Genomic DNA, 19,762 nt, shown 5'->3' on the forward strand with positions numbered 1-19,762 from the left:
TCATTCCTTTTTGACAAAGAAAGAGTTCAGCAACAATCTGCTTATTAGCAATTGGTAATTACAATTAATTTTTGTAAGAAGCAAAAACCAAGTATTTTTTGCAGTTTCTGACCTGCTCCAGCATCTGAAGATGGGCAGGGGCGCCACTGCAGGGCATGTCCAAATATTCACAGCTTTGCTGTGAATATTCCTGCCAAAAAGTGTCACGTTCTGTATGACTCTTAAAGCAGGGGTCTCCAACCTTGGCCACTTTAAGACTTGTGGACTTCAACTCCCAGAATTCCTCAGCCAGCTTTGCTGGGAGTTGAAGTCCACAAGTCTTAAAGTGGCCAAGGTTGGAGACCCCTGCACTAAAGTATGAGTGAGCAGTCGCGTACCTCGGAAATGCATGAACACTAATGCATAAACACTAACCCAGGATTATGATACTCAACCAATGGAACGACAGACAAGAGTTTGAAAGATGCAGCGCTTCTACGTGCATGCTCCGCCGCGTACTACTCGCCGCCGGCGGCAGCACCACCTCCACGCTATGCACTCCTTCCTGGCGCTCCCTGGCGATAAATACCCGGAGAAGGCTTAGCAACCGAAAGGCGGGACTTGCTTGACTCGTGCCGCTGGGAGTAGCTTTTCCGGGACCAAGCTTTTTGAGCCGCTGATTGGCTTTCCAGGGAAAGGAGATGGTATGATTGACGGCGTTCAAAATGGCAGCGCCCATGATTATTCCTGATACCGAAAGGTAAGGGCGAGACTGTTTTGGTGTTTCCCTTCTTGCATACCCTCTTGCGGGTTAATATCATGCCGGTTGTATGCTATTAAAGGAGACGTCCTTTAAAAATAATGCAAAAAAGCGATGCAGGCTAAAATGCAGACGGGAGGGGAGGGGGAGAGCTTCTCTTTCAATGTTAACGCTTGGACCAAGGAGCAAAGCGAAAATGCTGCAGCAGCCGAAGCTGCAAAGGGGCAATAAGGAGCCAAGGGCCACCCACGCAAAATCATTCCTGACTTTCTAAGAAGGGGCTTCCTGGCCTTATTTTCTGAGCGCAGTGCTTTTCAGCTTTTGCAACTTTGAAATATGTGGACTTTAAATCCCAGACTTGTGGTACTCGAAGTCTGCAGAGCTTCACAGTCGCTAAGGTTTAAATGTCTATGGAGATTCTCAGTCATGGTTGTCCCAAAGATGCTTTTTTTCCCAAGAGACAACTGGACTTTGTTTTTTCGTGGAAGATTTTTCGCTTCTCATCCAAGAAGCTTCTTCAGCTCTGACTGGATAGTGGAGAATAGAAGGATTTATACTTCTTGCAGAAACTGGTCATTCACATTCTTTTAGCGAGTTGTTGAGGCCATCTGAAAGTTTATGTGTCCAGGGATACCTAAGTAGCGCAAATGGGGGTGGAGCCTTCCTGGAACTGTTGAAAGGACAGTGTTGCAAACTGGAGATAAATGATGTATCCATCCCCCTCCACTGAGAAAGGGGCTGTTCAATTTCGACATAGATAGTCTATTTACCAGCTGTTACTAAGGTTGAGAAACACTGGCTTAGCAGTTGGCTCTGCTGAGCTCCATCAGACTTACTTCTAAAGAGATTTGTGCTATGTTCTATAGTTTTCCCTCTGGTCCGTTGACTAGGGGGCGCTGTCCTTGCTCCTGATTGGTTACCTGTTTGACAACCGGCATACATAAAGAGCTGTCAAACAGGGCTGAGCGTTGCCAGTTAGCTGAGACGCGTGTATTGTGAAGTGCCGCGTTTGGCAACCTGTTAGCATTAAAACTGTTAGCATTTTGAAGTCCTGGCTCGCCTCCATTTGTCCGTCCGCATTCTCCCTCGCTAGAACATTGGCGACGAGGGTGGGATGCTAAGGCGGAGTCCAGGTAGAGCTGTTAACAGTCACTATCACAAAGCTGAGTCACGAGAACTGAATTCCCTCAGAGGAATCACTCGACGAAAGGTTGAGTGAAGTCACAAAACCTACGAGGACTGCGGTCTGATTATCAACTGAGCCAACAAGTTACCTCAGAATGGCTTCAATGAATACCCTAGCAGTTTTTAATGGGGCTACAGAGACCTGGGACTCATATATTTCCCGATTTGAATGTTGTTTAGAAGCCAACGACTACACCGGGCTATCTGAAAACCGAAAAAAGTCATATTTTCTAAATTTGTGTGGCATGGAGATGTTTAATATTGCGGGGACGCTAGTGGCTCCCCAATCCGTACACACTGTTTCATGGGATGTGTTAATGGCAAAACTAAGGAATCATTACACTCCAACACCATCCCACACAGGTCGCCGACATGTTTTTCATAGGAGAAGCCAGCGTGAGGGAAAAACAATTAATGAGTATGTGGCTGCTTTAAGGGCTGCTGCTTTACATTGTAATTTCAGAGATTTAGATGATGTCCTTCTGGACCAAATTGTCGGTGATGTGTGAGACCTCCATATACAGCGCCGTCTCCTGGCCAAACCTGAATTAGAATTTAAACCTGAATTTAGTTAAAATAAAATAAGTCGTTGCCCTTGGGTGGGTTTTTTTTTTGCAAGACCAATAAGGGTGGTTGGAATCACTTGACTTCTGTTTCCTGGAGACTGGCTGGAGAATTTCAGATTGCCTTAAAATGAGTCAACTTGCTTCATTTAATATTAAATTGCTATTTGACAACTTGGTAACAGCTGAGAAGGAGATAAATTCAAAATGTTATTTTAGATTGCTACCTATCTAAAAAAGTGGCTCTTTAATGTGGCGCTTTTAATTTTTTCATTCCTTTTTTTTAAGAGTTCAAAAAGCTGTGACCTTGATCAATGCTCTGGATACAGGCAGATTCTCCCGCCTTCTCTCCCGCATTCTTCAGAAGCTTCACATAAAGGTTGGTATAGAAAGTGAAAATGACCCCAAATCATTCAATATTATCTGGGCAGCTTTCAAATATATGAACTTCAGTTGCCAGAATCCTATAAGTAGCCATGCGGGCCAATACATTCTGGGCATAGTTTATAGCTTTGGAGGATTCTCTGATAAGGGTATGATGCTGTAAAATTATTATAACAATGAATTCTGTTTCAGAGTAGGGTTGACATTCTTTTAATCTATTTTTCATTAAAATAGGATAAAAATGAAAAGAACCTTGTTCAAACATCAAGTCAACTTCACTCTCATTAAATAGTAGTTGAGTCATTAGGGAGACTAATAATTTAATTATATCCTGCCTGACTTTCAGTGACTGGACAATTTATAAATTGTTTAACATATTAAAAGCAAGAAAAAGAAGAAGGGTAAAGATGGTAGAATGACAAGATCAGATGGGAACAAAGGAAAAGAATTAAAGGGAAGCCTTTGGCCATCTTTGTCTAAGGCCTGGGTGAAGAGTCAGGTCTTCCAGGTCATTCAAAAGCTCAGCAAGGTGGAGGCTGTTGGCATCTTGAAGGAACCTCATTCTAGAGGGCAGGTGCTGCTACAGAAAAGGTACAGTATGTTTCCAGGGTCATGATACGTGGCTTTGTTTAATTGATGGTTCCCACAAATGCACTAACCCTTCCAGATTGAATTGGCTGGAGATAAGAGATAGGTATTTCATCAACCCATGCCATTCATACATTCCATAGTATGGTACACTAGTTCTAAAACTAAAAAATGATATCTCAGGTAATAAGGATTTAATAGCTGCCACCTGATGAAAGGTTGTAAGCTGTAATCAGTAATCTGATGCAATGTAAGGCAAGGCTGATGCATTGAGGATGATTCATTGCAGCTATGGTATAACCCTCTTAAGACTGAAGGGAGGTCCACACAAGTCTATATATACAGGTGGTCATTAAAGGGCATTTCTCTCTCATCGTGTGTTTCATTTCTCTCCTAGTGTTCGTAGCTGAGTGGTAAGGGATTATTTATATCCATGTTTATGTCTATATATTTTGTATATAAACCACTATTAGTTATCTAAAAGCTCTGTGTGCTGTGTTTTACTCGTGGAATTATCTCATAATAATAGTCACACTGCCAAAACTCTGACATGATAGCTGTGATCTATCTGGAGACAATTAAACTGAAAGAGGTCCTCCTTTTGGGTACCCAAGAGCTGCATTTAACATTCTTTGTGAAGCTTTTTAAGGCCTTATCTAAATCGTCATAATATTAGCAATTTTTAGTTTACATTGCAAAAAACCCTATTGTATTCAGCTATGAGTTGTATTCCTGATATATCTCATAATGATATATCTCCTAATGTAAGATATATCTCCTAATGTAATAAAATAATTGTTTGAAAAAAATGAAAAGGCAGATTTTTTCAGTGTCAGCAGTAAGTTTTGTTTCTTTATTTTATATTGCATTTTTTGATTTTTCACATTTGAATGTCACTTTTAGCAGTGTTTAGCTATCATGATCATAAGTGGCTCAGAAGGCTGCAGAAAACACATATAAATAAAGAATACAATATAGTCAACAATATTTTAATCAAGGAAGTTAGATATTATAGAAGATAAATTGGGAGGCTTCCTTATCTACAAAGAGTCTAATCGGCACAAATGAAATTCGTGTAAAGCATTCTGTTCTCCTTGGGTTTCTCTATTTATTTATGAACTTTAGAGAACAAACCTTTTCCCCCTAGTGTCTTTGAAAGAAAAATTGATAGCTAAGGAAATTTATTTATATTTTCAGGTAAACTCTTTGACTTTGTATTTAAGTTTGCATTTGATTGTTTTTTAAAATTATTTTCATGTTTATCTCGAGCAGCAGGTAGGGAAAGGGGCATGGTGCAATCGTTTAAATAATTTCCTTATTTAAAAAAATTAAACTGGGAGTTTTTACAAATTTCAGACAGAGAGTACTTTCACAGAAGAAGAGGAAGAAAAACTTCAAGCTGCATTCTCAATAGAAAAACAAGACCTTCATCTTGTACTTGAAACCATAACATTCATTTTGGAACAGGTATTCACTTTTTAATGTTATAATTTTGATATGTTTGTAAATATTTAACGATATAGAGAAAAAGATTTTTCAAAGTTTTATTTTAAAAGATAGTCTTCCAAATGGCTAGTTATTTTTTAATGGATATCTTGATGCCTTGGAAAAAAGTAGAGATTGTCACTATGCATTAAAGAATTATTGCTGCAATCCTAAACTTTATTATATAGAGAAGTGTATTGCTGACAATTGAACTTCTAAGAAAATATGATTTGGATTGAACTGTATATTAAGATGATATATGGTTGAAATTCATAGCTATGCAAGAACACAAACTTCTTGTTTCTTAAATTTCTGACATAATTCTGTATGTGTTAGGCTAGCCATGATTAGCTGAATTCATGCAACATGATAAGCCAGAAGCAGAGAAAAGTCATTAAATGTGTGAATCCACCCACTATTGTTTCAATTATTTTTAAGGCTTAAGATATAAAGCAAACGTATAATGTGGTGTCTTAAAGCATGGTTTAATATAGATCATAGATATAGTGTACAAGTCACATAATCCTTGGTTTTATATGTCATGTTTTTGTAATAATAATTTTCAATAATTTTCAGACTGCTACATACAGCAATACCATTTTGACTTACATACTGCTTCATAGTGCTTTACAGCCCTCTCTAAGTGGTTTACAGTCAGCATATTGCCCCCAACAATCTGGGTCCTCATTTTACCCACCTCAGAAGAATGGAAGGCTGAGTCAACCTTGCGTCTGTTGAGATTCGAACTGCCAAATTGTAGGCAACCGGAAGGCAATTGAAGTAGCTTACCATACTGCATTCTAACTACTGCGCCATCTGTGATTATATATGATATACAAATCATTTTGTCCTCAGAGAATCAGTTTTCTTTTTTTTTTTAAACTAACTTCTGTTTCAGGGATATTATTTTATGGTTATTTTATTAATGAACAATTTCCATTTTCAATCCTATGTTTCTATTGTTACTGGAAATCCTAGATCACATATGCACAGTAGATAACACTTGTTCGGTATTCCCTGGGTTCTTCATAATTGTCATTTAAAATAACATTGATAAAAGTATATACAATACATTGGATATCTTTTTCTTTACAGGCCATATATCACAACCTGAAACACACCGTTTTGCAACAGCAGCTGCAGCATTCTAGCTTGAGTCATGATAAAATAGAAGTATTTGTTACCACGTGGACAGTTGCAGGTCCAGAAATTGTGGAAAAGTTTAGACAAAGAATTTTATCACCCCATAAGGTAATTATGATTGAAATTTGTGCAATACATTAAATAATCAGGAAAATAGATACGAGTTTTTTCTAAGCACAGACAAGGTTGGGCAGAGTTGTAGCAAGTGAGCATCATTTCCGCCAATAACTATATGTACCAAAATTTTCTGTTGAAAAATAAAGCCTGTATTTTATTAATAAGAGCCAAGCAACATAAAAATGTCTATGGATATGCATACATTGCCCATAAATCAGCTTTATGAATTTTAAATTCATATTATGCTTAAAAGAAACAATTGTGAACAATATTTGTGATATTGAAGAGGTTCCCATTATTTTATTTATAGCAGATTTTTCTATTGCATCCTCTCCTAATATAAATATAACCTTATATTAATCAAGTAAGACATTGAAACAATTTCTGTAAAAGGATGGTTTTTGCACATTGTTTTGAACAGCTTAGTTACTGGTTGAACATCTCACAGAGGATATACTTCACAAACTGTGGATTTGGATATAATGCTAAATCATTATTTAGCTTAGTTTTTCCATTGGTCTGACATGCTCAATGCTTAAGGCAAACTGTGGCTTGAAACTGGGTTTAAAAATTTCCCAGAATTTGTTTAAATCAAAGTTTGGACCATATATAATGAAAAATCAACTTTCTTTGATACGAAAAAGTAAACTCTGTTTGAATGCACCCTGATGAACTATTATTTGCTTTAAAAGTGGGAAGTGAGATATACAATTAGAGTGAGACATGCTGTGCAGTGTGAACGGGTGAATGGTTTCTCTTTTATTGCTGAGGACCTTATTCTCCATTGTGCCTTATCTTATTTTAATTGGTTGTTACTGTTTGAAGGTTTAGGTTTTTTATGTGCATTTAAAAAGTGTGCACATGAGAAGAATACATTAAAGAGGTGGCAGAAATTAGAATGTACTCAGTTAAAAAGCTTACGTTATAAAAAAAGAAACTCTGCTGCAGTTAAAGTGTAATTAGGATGGTAAATGAGCTGAGTTGGAAAGGTGGGAGCAAATGGAAGGTACCTAATCACTGTCTTTCCATGTAATGCATACTTATATACTGTACCCTTCTGTATTTTGGTATTCCCTGTATTTGTTGGACCTGAGCTCCCATGAGGCTCACACTGGCTGAGGTTTTTGGAAGTGGAAGTATCTAAAATATGTACAGCAGTGTTTTTCAGTTTGGCAACTTTAAGATGTATAGACTTCCACATAGTTGCTGGGGAATTATTGAAGTCCACACATCTTAAAATTGTCAAGTTTAAAAACTCTGATCCAAAGGAATTATGCTCAGTAGCTGGCAGGTGAAGGCATGAAGCATGAAGTGTGAAGAAGTAATAAAGGCATCCTACCAAAGTCATGGCTGGAAACCCAGCTGTAGAAAATTGTGTGGAAAGATTGCTGCAAGGAAGAACAATTGCTTGCATAGCTTCTGCTAAATCTTTTTCCAGATTGGAAGATACTGTGAATGAATCCATCATACAATATTAAGGATCTTGGAGCTTTGCTTTTTCTTATTTGGTAATCTGAGCACTGAGCATTCTTGCAGTTTGTATCTTTGAAGAGGGTGGGAGAGAATGGATAGCGGTGTTCTGTTAGTAATTTTTGTGTTTGTGGCTGCAATATATAACATTTTTAATATTTCTTGTCTAGTAGAGAGAATTCTGGAAGTCATGTTAATAGGTGTCTTGAAATTAATTGGAAGAAATCCAGGACAATAATCTTCATATTGACACCTTAATTAGAGCACTGTTAATGTCAGGAGTGTCAGAACTACTAGAAATAGCTCCTGATATGAGCCAAGATCTAACAAGTAAAGTTTTTTCTTTTTGCCATTTTATTTAAGTGCAGAAGTGACATCATGTGGGACTAGAATGGGCTGACTCATAATGTATTATGAGATACTCTAATTATTATTGTGCCATAAACAACTTTTGCTAGTGGTTGTTTCACTTCAGGGTTGTAAAATACTGCATTAGGAAGCCCTTTTCTAAAGCAAATTATTTATTTGTTGTAAAAGATAGATTTAACTTATAATTTCCTTTTTTTTCTACTGGCAAGAATCTTCTCATCACACTGAATAAAAATCTCCAAAGTAAATATGTAATATTTTGAATTCTGTTGATTTTAAAAATCTTAATAGGGCATATTTCCACCCTTTCCCCTTGCTGGATTTATATATAAGCAGCCAGGTATTAAGACATAGGAGTTAGTTCTTGCTTACCGAGTGCCTGTTTAGTGCCCGTTCAAAGTAACAAGGATAAACATCACAGCTTTGTGTCCAAAGAACAATTGCAAGTCACAGTCATGAGTTCTCTGTCACTTAATGACCAAATAGGAAGTGATATAGGTCTGTCGTAGTACATGGTTTTCACTTTATGATAGCATTGCCAGTTCCAACTGTGGTCATGAAGTGAGCTTTAGATATACTGTATGGTCCAAAGGCTGGGAGAATTTATTTATTTTTTGACACCACCAATTCTGAAAAAATAGTTGTGCTTGCTTAGATAAAATGCAGAACTTTTTAGTGATAGCATAAAATATATGACTGATATATTATTTCACCTTCCAAATATATGAGGCTGAATTTATTGAACTGCTTTCTGCTTAACATAGTAAAAGTTTCAAATATTGTGTCATAAATAACCCTATCTTGATTCTTCTGAGAAATATAAAAAAGAGAAGAACTGAAGAAGCTTCTTGGATGGGAAGTGAAAGCTTATTGAAAGAAAAAAAAAAACCAAAGTCCAGTTGCTTTTTGAAAAGCACCTTTGGGACAACCATGAGCAGAATTATTGAGAATCTCTCGTAGACAAAAAAGAAAAGCATAGATAAATAGTAAACTTAGCAGAGAAGTAGTGAACTTATTATCTGAGAACGAATCTTCCATCAAAAAAGGAAATGCCAGTAGGTTTGATTTTGTGCAAGTGAGTATAACAATAAATAGTGCTCAGTACATTAATTTGTTAATTTAGGGACATAAGAGTTATTCATACTCACTGAAGATTTAAGGGCCATTCTTAATAAACTAAGTATTTTACATTTTTCAGAAATTATACAGGTACAATGTAACATTATTCCTTTTGGGAGGCATCTTTGTCTTGAGAAGGCAGGATGTTTACTGGAGTCAGAACATTTCTGGTCTGACTTTTCGTCCCCGTCCCCCCCCCCCTTCTTCCCTGGCAATGTGATCTTTCAGGAGCTACCAGCCTTAAATAGATATTCATGATGTAATGTTTCATGGCGACGATCTTTTAGGGCTTCATGGAGCTTCAAAGGAATAATTGGATCAAAGTATTCCCTTAAATTGATTTGAGATATCAAATGTAATCATGTGACTTCGAGTTGAAGCAATTTGTAGGTGATTTCAAGCTTTGAAGACTCTCAGTACTTCTAATTTTATAGAGTCCCTTGGATTACTGTCCTATGTTCAGTGACTGAAATTGATGGAGCTGAATGAGTACCATGGTGGGTCTTTGATGTTCTGGCCATTACAGCATCCTCATAGTCATGTGATTTAGCTGTTTTTTGACCAGACCTCATTATTCATTACCAGTCACAGTATGCCGCAGCCATGTTCTCCTGCTCTGTGCAAACTGCCTCTACTTAAACTCCCCTTGCCCACCTATCTTTTCCCCATCTCTGGCTTTCTGGCACCCTGCACTCCACTACCTCCTCCTGCCGTGGCAGCCACCAGTTAATTTTTGCTGTCTTCTTCCCTTTCCTGTGGGCCTGTGTTCTGGGCATTGGCTAAAGATGCAATTCAAGGACTGTTTGGTGAACTTGGTGAGATGATGGGGGTGGGGAACCTTGTCTGCTAAAAGCAATTTGCTGGACCTGGCCAGAAGCGATAGCACACAGGCCATGGAGAGCACAATGGGATGTTGAGGTGCAGCATGCTCATCATGTCTGGTGTTCTCCAAGAGTCTGACCGCAGAATTGGATAAAGTGGAGGGATAAGTGTTTTTGGAGGTGCAATGTGTGCTCTGTGGTTTATTTTGGAAGTGCTTCTGGAGAACTGGCCTTGGGTGGTGGGGGCTGTTGGCAAAGGATGGAGCGCCAACAGAGGCAATATAGAGCGAAGGCTATCCAGAGCAAAGGGGGTTCAGCAAAAGATAGAGCCAACAGAGGTTATCCAGAGGCCATCTGTTCACTTGACCCAGCCATTCTCCTACAAAGCCTTCGCCTGTTCAGCAGGTGAGGCTCTGTTGTACTTGCTGCACATATTGCAGGGATGGTCCCTTGATAGTTGCCTGAAGAAGGAAGAAGATGACTTTCAGTTGGGGGCTGTGGTGGCGGCAGCAGGGTTGGGTGGTGGAATACTGCCAAAACAGAAATGCGAGATAGGCACAAGGGGGGAGTTGAAGCAGAAGCAGTTCATGCAGGGCAGAAAAAACATGGGTCCCTAACCTAATGACCATGTGTTCCTGGCCTAATAACTGCAATCTAAATTTCTGGGACTGCCATCGCTAAGCAGTATGGTCACATGTTTTGCTTAACAACTGCTTGCTTAAAATTCTGATCCCAGCTAGGGTCATAACCAAAGGACTACTATTTAGGCCAATCTAAGAAGAGTATAGGGCTTGAATGGTAAGATGGGTCCTCCAGTAATTTAAAGTAATTGCTTGTTTAATTTTATCAGCACTATGTCTTGTACAGTGGTTTGTTCTGCTGTTGGGTTTTTGGGGTGGGGTTTGTTTTTTTGTTTTGCTTTTTTGTATGTGTGTCTCTGCCTTATATATATTTTTTATCCTTATCCTTGCCACAATTATTTTTAATATTTTTTGTTCTCTATCTGCATGTGTCTTGATTTAGTTCTGAGTTTTCTTCAAGGCATGAATTGTTATGAGAAGTGTACCGGCTGTTAGACTAATGCAGATTATTTATTTCCATTATGGTATATTGAATAAACAATAGTGATGCTACGTATACTGCTCAGGTTTTTTTTTTGTTAGTTACACATTTAGTTGCACAGACAGAATATAATGTATCATTTCCAAATGAGGCTAATCTTGCCAATTAATCATGCCGTTAAATCATTTGGCCCAGAAAAATAAGTAGTCAGAAAACATAGATTCTACAGCTTTCATAAAACATTACTTTTTAACTCAATGTTTAAAGCTGATTTTTATTATTTTAAAATTGGAATTGGATATGATCTGCATATTCTATAAGATGATCCTGAAGTTATCAAGTTTACTTAAAGCCTTATAGAAAGTTTTTCAGAGAGACAAGATTTGAACTTCCTGATTTATAGTTCATCCTACTGTACTATATTGCTTAATTTGTTTTTGATAGAGGCAAGCCATTTTTGCTAAATATAAGAAAATATCAGAACAATTAAAATGTTAGGGCTTGGGAGAACTGATGTTTGTTTTGCTATCATTTATTTTTATGACTATCCACAAGTTTATAAGTGACAATATGTTTCATAATCCCTCAGATACTAAGGTTCTATGCTACGTTCTCATTTATTTCTTGTGGAGCATTGTTCATAGTACATACATTCATAGATACATAAACAGACAGACAGATACCTGCATACATACCTGCATATGTACATCCTTTCAAAGGATTCTGGATCAAGTACACTTTATGGTCTAATACTTTATGCATTAGCACACCACTTAGATTTTCAGAAATAACTAAACAATAAATAAAGACATTCTAAGTGTATGCACATTGCTATTTTTACCCAGTGGTGCAGTATGCAGATTCTTTAAAGGAGGAAAAACATATGCTTCTTAAAGTTAAACTCTGCCTACGTCATTATTAAGTACTCATTTCTGGAAAGCAATTGATGTTTTGTAATTATACTTAGAAGGAGAAATAATGCATTTCTAAAAAAACTTACCTTTCAAACTTGATTCTGATAAGTAGTTAGTGCATATGTCAATATATGATTGTTATCTAAGAAAACACTTCTTATTTGGGAGGTTTAATTCTTTGCATGTTTTTTTACTAGACCCTTGTCCAATTTTACTGTGGCCATATATCATGTACCTTAAGTGGTCTGAATTGGTCTATTATATCCAATTTTCCCTTCAATAAAATAAATAGATAACCCATTCTGCAACCTCAGGCTGCAAAGGGTTCATTAATCAAAGATTCTGAAAGCATAGCTTAGTTCCAAAACCCGGGTGCAGGAGTTTGGGATGTGTGGGAAGCAAGCATTAAAAAGTAAGACTTAAATTTCTGAAAAGGATTTCTGCCTTTCCTTTGACTGCTTAATCAGTTATGTAATTGTTGCAGTACTTTTTCAGTTCAGTATGAATTAAATATAAATGTTGTATATTATTCTCAGCTAAAAGAAGTGATGAAATAAGCTATCATAAAGAATATTCAGCGGTGAGGGAAATATTTCTTAATAGCAAACTATTTCAGCATGACATGGATTAAGCAGATAGCTTGGAAAGTTATGTTCCAGTATGGCTATAAGCAAATTAATGTATTTTAGCTTGTGCAAATTATATACTGTCTGCCATCAGTACCTATTTAGCTATGGATTAAAATGATATTTTAAATTTTTATATCAACAGGTATAAGACTGCATTAGTAATTCACTGAGAAATGTAAATGCAGCATTAGAAATATGTTGAAAAATATATGAAAAAAATAGAAATAACTTGCTTTTCAATATTGCACAAAATTTAACATTTTTTTAAAAAAAACCTGATGCAGGATTTTCTGATTGTGAAGATTATTTGTGCAGAAGCTGGTAAAGTGAAATATTCTCTGATGTTAGACTGTGCTCTCTTATCCATTATGCTGTTCAGTTGCTATGCAAAACTGATGGAATTGCTCATCTGGGTCTTTGGAAACCTTATCACCTAGTTTTTTGCTATCCTATGTTAAGGACGTAAACAATACTGTCAAACATGGTATTAGATCTCCTAGAAGATAGAATGTTTTTTTTTCTGTGCAAATGGATATGATTCCAATTGATTTATTCATCTCAGCCATAGTCTAGCCAAATATTTGGGTTGTACATTAAAGAGGGAGAGATCTAAAATCTGGACTTCTCAAAATTTTAGAATAACCATTTTAAAAAGAAATATCCAAAGTTTTGACTGTGGGAAATTTTCTGGTCTGCCTCATCATTATCAGCCATTCAGTTGTGTCTGATCCTTTGGCCCATTCTATGGATCAGCACATTTATCCATGCCATGGTTACATGTTATATTCTATGTATTGATACTCTTTAAAAACATATGGAAAGGCCAATTGATGTAAAATGCGCTGTATGTTTTGCTCATCTGGAAAGACTTGTTGGAAACTTGTTCTAGGCATGATAGCAGATGTTGATATTAACTTTTAAAGTCTTCGGGTTCAACTGACTGCCTGTCCTAATATGAAGTTGTACTGTCCCTTCTGTAATGCAAAATGGTTAGGAAAATGTCTTCTTCTGTATTACTCCTAAGATTTTCATAAGCTTTTGCTCTGCCTTTTGAAGATATGTCAAGATGCATTTCTTTCACTAGGCTTTTCACAGCTGTTGATTTTAGCGTTAGTTTATAACATGTCTTTCTTTCCTGTTTATTATAAATTGTGTATTCTTGTATTTTTTTTTAAAAAAATCAGTTTATCAGAAGTGATTCAGATCATACAATAGTAATGAATGTTTTTGAGATGTTAGCTTCTAAAAATACTTTTAAAAATATTTCAACATAATCTGCATAATACAAAGGTACAACTCTGTTTTAGGGCTAAGAAATCACAGCCCTTTCTATTTATTTAATACTGTCACAAATCGGCAAGGAACAGGAGCACTGTTGAAGAACAAAATCTACTGATTTAATAAGATCTTTCTTTATTCAGCAATAGCTTCACTCTAGTCACATTTTATGGCCTTGGGAGTTAATATCAGTGGTAACTGGATTTTAAGAAATATTTGTGGTTTGTGGGTTTTAATAACAGTAAGAATTGTAGTTTACTTAATTCTGGGGTTGTTATCACAACCATAAGTAATATTTATTCTTTAACCTAATTGTAAAAGTACCCTGGCGGATGATGTAGAGAAATGAAGAAAGATGGTAGAATTCTTTTTCTTTCAGTCTGTGTGCTTCATATTGGCTGACAATTGTTCCTAAGCAGTGTTAATACTGCCATACTTTATTTACCAAAGTAATAATATGATATATGTTTTGTAGCTTGAGACAGTTGGATGGCAACTTAACCTTCAGATGGGTCAGTCCATGCAGGCAAAACAGAAATCTCCTCAAGCTGTATTAGAACTTGGAGTAAGCAGCGAAGATTCGAAGGTAAGAGCTCTTTGTCACGTTTTTTCCCCAGTTGTGTTCTAGCAGCTTTGCAGATAATGAATGAATTAAGGATCGAGCACTGCACCTGAGGGAACATATGTGTCTGTTGTTTGTAGATGGTTGCTTAGTTGTTGCATTCATGAGTCTCTGAATTTTAACATTCTGGCCAAGGGGCATAGCCCAGAACAGGAAATTGGATCAAGCAATCAGCATGCAAGATGTGCATCTCTACACAACGTACATTTGGGATTTGGGAGGTGTTTTCATCAGCCAGTCTGTGGCCATCTGCAACCTTTGCTTACCCATCAACCCTTTCTCAGTATAGTGTGTGTTTCTCAGCTAGAGGCGGTTGAGGGCAACACTAAGTCAGCCTTTATACTTCAGGTATTAGAAACAAGATGTAAATTTAAATGGGGCATTGAATGATAGACAGCTGAGGATACTTCTAAACAAAAGATTTACACTATTTTGGTCTAATCTTAGAGTGTTGGTTCATTTTGGGAAGCTATGATGATTTATTTCTGGTTCATTGGAAATTATATCAAAGGTGGTGTTTTCTTTTGAAGTGTTTCTTTCTTTGCACAATTTTGGCTGGTCTTTTTTCTCATTGGTAGAACTTTCCCCTAATTTTGTCTCCTTGTCCTTGGACTTACGCTACTCATTTGATCCCCTCCTCCTTTTAACTCCTCACCACACTGAAATTCAGTGTCTTTTTCCTGAAACTGGTCTGTTATCCATTGTTTGGCCACCTTAGTAACTTGTAATACTGTACTGAGGAATTTATATGCATGCCCGTCTGGGATGCCACCATACGGTGTTACAAGTTTGATTATATTTGTTAATGAAATTGCTGACATGCTTTATTTTACTTTCATAACCCTTTGGAATTTTTAAATACAATGAAATCCCGACTGGAAAATTTTAAAACTTCCCTTTCCCTTCTGCTAACTTTCCCTCCCCAAACTATTAGAAAAATATATAATGAAAACCTTATATACTGCTAGGAATTGATTTGCCTTTTGTGTACAGTAGGGATGAAACATTGTGGGTAGAGTAACATTTATTTGCACTCACTTATTAGCATGTGAGTGTTGATAAGCTCATCATATTCTCTTTTGCGTTTTGGGTGATATGAGGTCAGCAGAACTGAGGATGATTGTGGATCAGCTTCATATTTTTTGACAGATTGGAGATGGAAACAGTGATGTATGAAAAGTGCCCACAATTAATCTTGTCATTGTAAAGATGGATTTCATTGTACAATTTCCCCCAATTTTCTCCCCTCTTTTTTAAGAGCAGGCAACAATTGTTTAGAATATTAGTAAAATTATATAACATAATGAAGATTATTTTGTACTGTTCCACCCTATTGAGTGTTGAGTTGAGAATTCAGTGCTTTAGGAAAGTAATTTGATTTAAACTTTGATGTTTATGCAAAAAAAAATTGCAGATGTAGCAATAAGCAATGGCATTTAGACTTACATATCACTTCAAAGTCTTTACAGTTGTCTAAGTGGTTTACAGAGTCAGCATATTTCCCCCAACAATCTGGGTCCTCATTTTACTGACCTCGGAAGGATGGGTCAACCTTGAACTAGTCAAAATCGAACTCCTGGCAGTTGGCAGAATTAGCTGATGTAGAGGAATCAGCAAGAACACCTGCTCCATATTTACCTATTTGAACTTGGCGCACAGCTAAATCGAGAATCTGACTATTATAATAAGGGTATGCCTGCAGTTGGTCTTAAAGGTAATCGAAGAATTTAGAAGTGACTCAGTATCAAAGGGTTTACATGTAGTCCAAATTTTTAAAAGCTTTGTAAGTGAAGGCATTTAAATTATGCCTGTGGCAGACAGAAACTTGTGCCAATAGTGGATCGATGGCGTAATGGTCCCTATACCATTTAGCTATTTGAAGAAATGAACAATTGTGTTATGGAGCTTATTGGAAATTACAAAGAACAGCTCTACATGTGCCTTCTTACTATATTGTAGGGTTTTTCCTCATAGGTTGGAAGAAATTGCAATTATATGTGGCTACCATTGTAACTTGAACACCAAAAACATCTGTGGATTAAGAAACATCTGTGGACTAAGAATCTGATAACCAATGGCATGATGCAACGGTGCAGGTACTAAAGATTAATGATACATATAGAAATCAATCAATCACAGGAACAGCTGTTAGTGCATATCCTAAACTCTCGACTGAAGGTCTAATAGTGAAGGTGGATAGCTTTATTTGTTATTGTGATTGATTGATTAAATAAATAATTTGATTTTGGGCGTGTTTGTTGAGATTGATTTATACTTCCAGAAACAAGAGTCTGAGGTGGTAGAGAAATTGTGCAAATGGAGATATTGTATTCAGGGGAAAAGATTTTGTTTTTATTAACTTGTACTATGGAAATATCTCCAGGCAAAATCTTAAGATAAATGGACAGTGGTAGCAATTTTGGTCTCCAAAGAACCCTAAGCAGATTTCTCCATTATGCATCCTTGGACCAAAAGATGGTCTTTATATTATAGGCTGCGAATTTGTTTATTTGATCTATGCTTTATTGACACAGATGCTGATGATAAGCAAATAGAAGTGCTTCGTTTTGAACTCACATATTGGCTACTTTAAAGGAACTCTGCAAATACCAATTTTTTAGAAATGATGAGGTACTTTGTATTGAAAATTAAAGTATAAACATCCTAAATAAGTGGATTTATCAGCATTGATAAATCTTCCCTTTCCCTAAGGGTGTCACTTACTGCAAGCATTTTGTTTGCAAATGCTAGTAGCAATTCATGTTAATTTGCATCTTAAATTATAAGAAGGCGAACTGGAATAAAATTGCACAGTAGAAAGCTTTTTGTAAAAGTAGGTTGCTTTTTGGAATAAAGAGATTATTCCCTTTGGAAATAAATTCTTTCTTTGATTTTATTCTTGCTTTTATGGACCATACACAACTTGTTTTCATATGTTCTTAAATACCTTTACCTTTCTCTAATTAAGATTAATTCTAGCTCAAGGATATATTATGAATTCTAAAAGGCATGGGTTAACTAACAGTAACTTTTGTTTCAATACTCCTTGACCTAAATTCATTGCGTTGGCTCACTAGAGGGCGATAGAGCTCTTTAAAGTTTCTTTGTTGTTGTGGGTGTGTTCCTCCCCCAATAATATTGACTCAGCTGTGGATTTAAGTAGCTGAGGGAAACTGTGTTTACTTTTGTAATCTGCATACAATAGAACAGTTGATACTATTCAGATCTAATGTCCTTAGTTTACATGAAATTAAAATAGTAAATATTGGTTCAATTTTTATTTGTATTTGAAATCTAATAAATACTTCAAGAGATATTTAAAATTAATGTCTGAAAGGCAAAAGCATTTTAGTGTGTGAATTATATTTGTAAAAGGAATTAACTCTCTGAAGGAATATCAAGAGATTGCAAATTTATAAATGTTTTTATTAGCTTATATTTCTTCTTTTAAAAAAACTGTCATAGGTAACCTAATAAAACCATTTTAGATTATTATTGCTGGATGAGAATGAAAGGAAGGATTGTGCATCAGGCAAAGACAGTGAGTACTCTAAATCTTTGTACTATGCCCTTTTGGCCTCCATGTTTCCAGGTTAGGAGGGATAAGCTATTGCTCATCCTAAAATACTTCGATCCTTTGAAAATAAACATTTTTGAAAATGTTTGTGAGTAGCATTTTGTTAAATCCCATCAATGGAGCAGCATTTTTGGGATGTGATGGTTGTAGTTCACAGTGTTTATATATGAAAACACACAAACTTTTGAATATATACCACGCTTTACATCCACGAAGTGACATCGACAGGTTGCACCTGCCAAGAAAAATAAGGGGCAGGGGGCTATTGCAAATCCATCAAACTGTAGAAGAAAAATGAAGTTTTATGTGAGCCAAAGTACAGAAAAATTGCTGCAGGCTGTGAAAACGGAGAACGGCATAAAAACAACAGAAACAAAGGCAGAATATAAGGAAAACCAGCTGGATGACAGATTAAATAGATGGAAAACCAAAGCTTTGCATGGACAGCACTTGAAAAACATTGAAAGAAAATGTGATGACAACTTGACATGGACATGACTTAAGATGGGAACTATCAAGAAAGAAATGGAAGGTTTAATACTGGCTGCTCAAGAACAAGCACTACAAACTAATGCCATGAAAGTGAAGATACAAAAATCCACTGACAACCCAAACTGCGGACTTTGCAATAACAAAGTTGAAACTGTTTCACATTTAATATGTGAATGCAGCAAAATTGCACAAACTGATTACAAAGCTAGACATGATCGAATTGCTAAATTAATCCACTGGTCATTATGTAAAAATATGATTTACCTGTATCCAGAAAGTCATGGGAACATAAAGTGGAAAAAGTTATCGAAAATGAGAAGGTGAAGGGCTTCCGAATACAAACGGATCGTCATTTGGAGCACAACACGCCAGATATCACGGTTGTAGAGGGCCGAAGTGTACAGTTTATTGATATCGCTGTTCCTGGAGACGCCAGTAGAAGAAAAAGAACTAGAAAAAATAAGAAAATATAGCGACCTGGCCATCGAAACTACATGGCTATGGATAAAGCATGTAACAATGATACCCATTGTTATTGGGGCACTTGGCACCATGTCGAAGAATTTTACAAGATACATCAACAACTTGCAGCTTCCTGCAATAACATCAGCTGAACTGCAAAAAACTGCGCTACTTGGAACATCTTATATTTTAAGAAGGTACTTGGTTGATATCTAGGACGCTGGCAGCAAACCGTATCAACCGTTGGCACCAGTCACTGGTATTTGTAATGCATTTTTGAATGTTCAGTTGGCTGAGTTTCATGTTTAATGAATAAAGTATATAATAATAATACTATTCTAAAATTCAGCATTGGCCCTTCATGGCCCCCCTGTCAATAATCTTCCTGTTTAGAAAAGGTGAATTTGAATAGTTGTGTGACAATCTATCATGACTCTATTGGTAATAATTATTAATAGGGATCCAAATGAGGAAACTAACTCCATGGTGGTTTGTCTCTCATGGTGTTCCACTTCACAGTATGACCACAAAAGCAATATACAATACAATAGTAGAGTTGGAAGGGACCTTGGAGGTCTTCTAGTCCAACCCCCTGCCTAGGCAGGAAACCCTATACCGTTTCAGACAAATAGCTATCCAACATCTTCTTAAAGACTTCCAGTGTTGGGGCATTCACAACTTCTGGAGGCAAGCTGTTCCACTGATTAATTGTTCTCACTGTCAGGAAATTTCTCCTCAGTTCT

At 36.6% G+C, this 19,762-nt stretch overlaps 1 protein-coding gene across 5 annotated transcripts in view; it reads left to right on the top strand.

The window, feature by feature from the left end:
- The first annotated feature begins 534 nt into the window (after positions 1 to 534).
- Positions 535 to 19,762, top strand: part of COMMD10 (COMM domain containing 10) — a 70,655-nt gene continuing 51,427 nt past the window's right edge. Inside the window, exons 1-6 of one of the 5 annotated variants that reach the window (XR_014174298.1) lie at positions 536 to 739; positions 2,776 to 2,866; positions 4,816 to 4,926; positions 6,040 to 6,195; positions 14,342 to 14,452; positions 16,463 to 16,584. Coding sequence is in view for 3 of the 5 variants with exons in the window: in XM_081940666.1 (XP_081796792.1) it covers positions 705 to 739; positions 2,776 to 2,866; positions 4,816 to 4,926; positions 6,040 to 6,195; positions 14,342 to 14,452 (504 nt within the window). In the remaining 2 variants the exon portion in view is untranslated. Of the gene's footprint in view, positions 740 to 2,775; positions 2,867 to 4,815; positions 4,927 to 6,039; positions 6,196 to 14,341; positions 14,453 to 16,462; positions 16,585 to 19,762 lie in introns of all 5 variants that reach the window. The other 4 variants (XM_081940666.1, XM_081940667.1, XR_014174299.1 and 1 more) reach the window with 4 other exon arrangements.

The sequence above is a fragment of the Natrix helvetica genome (genome assembly GCF_964273705.1).
Source record: "Natrix helvetica genome assembly, chromosome: 2".
Taxonomy (NCBI): domain Eukaryota; kingdom Metazoa; phylum Chordata; class Lepidosauria; order Squamata; family Natricidae; genus Natrix; species Natrix helvetica.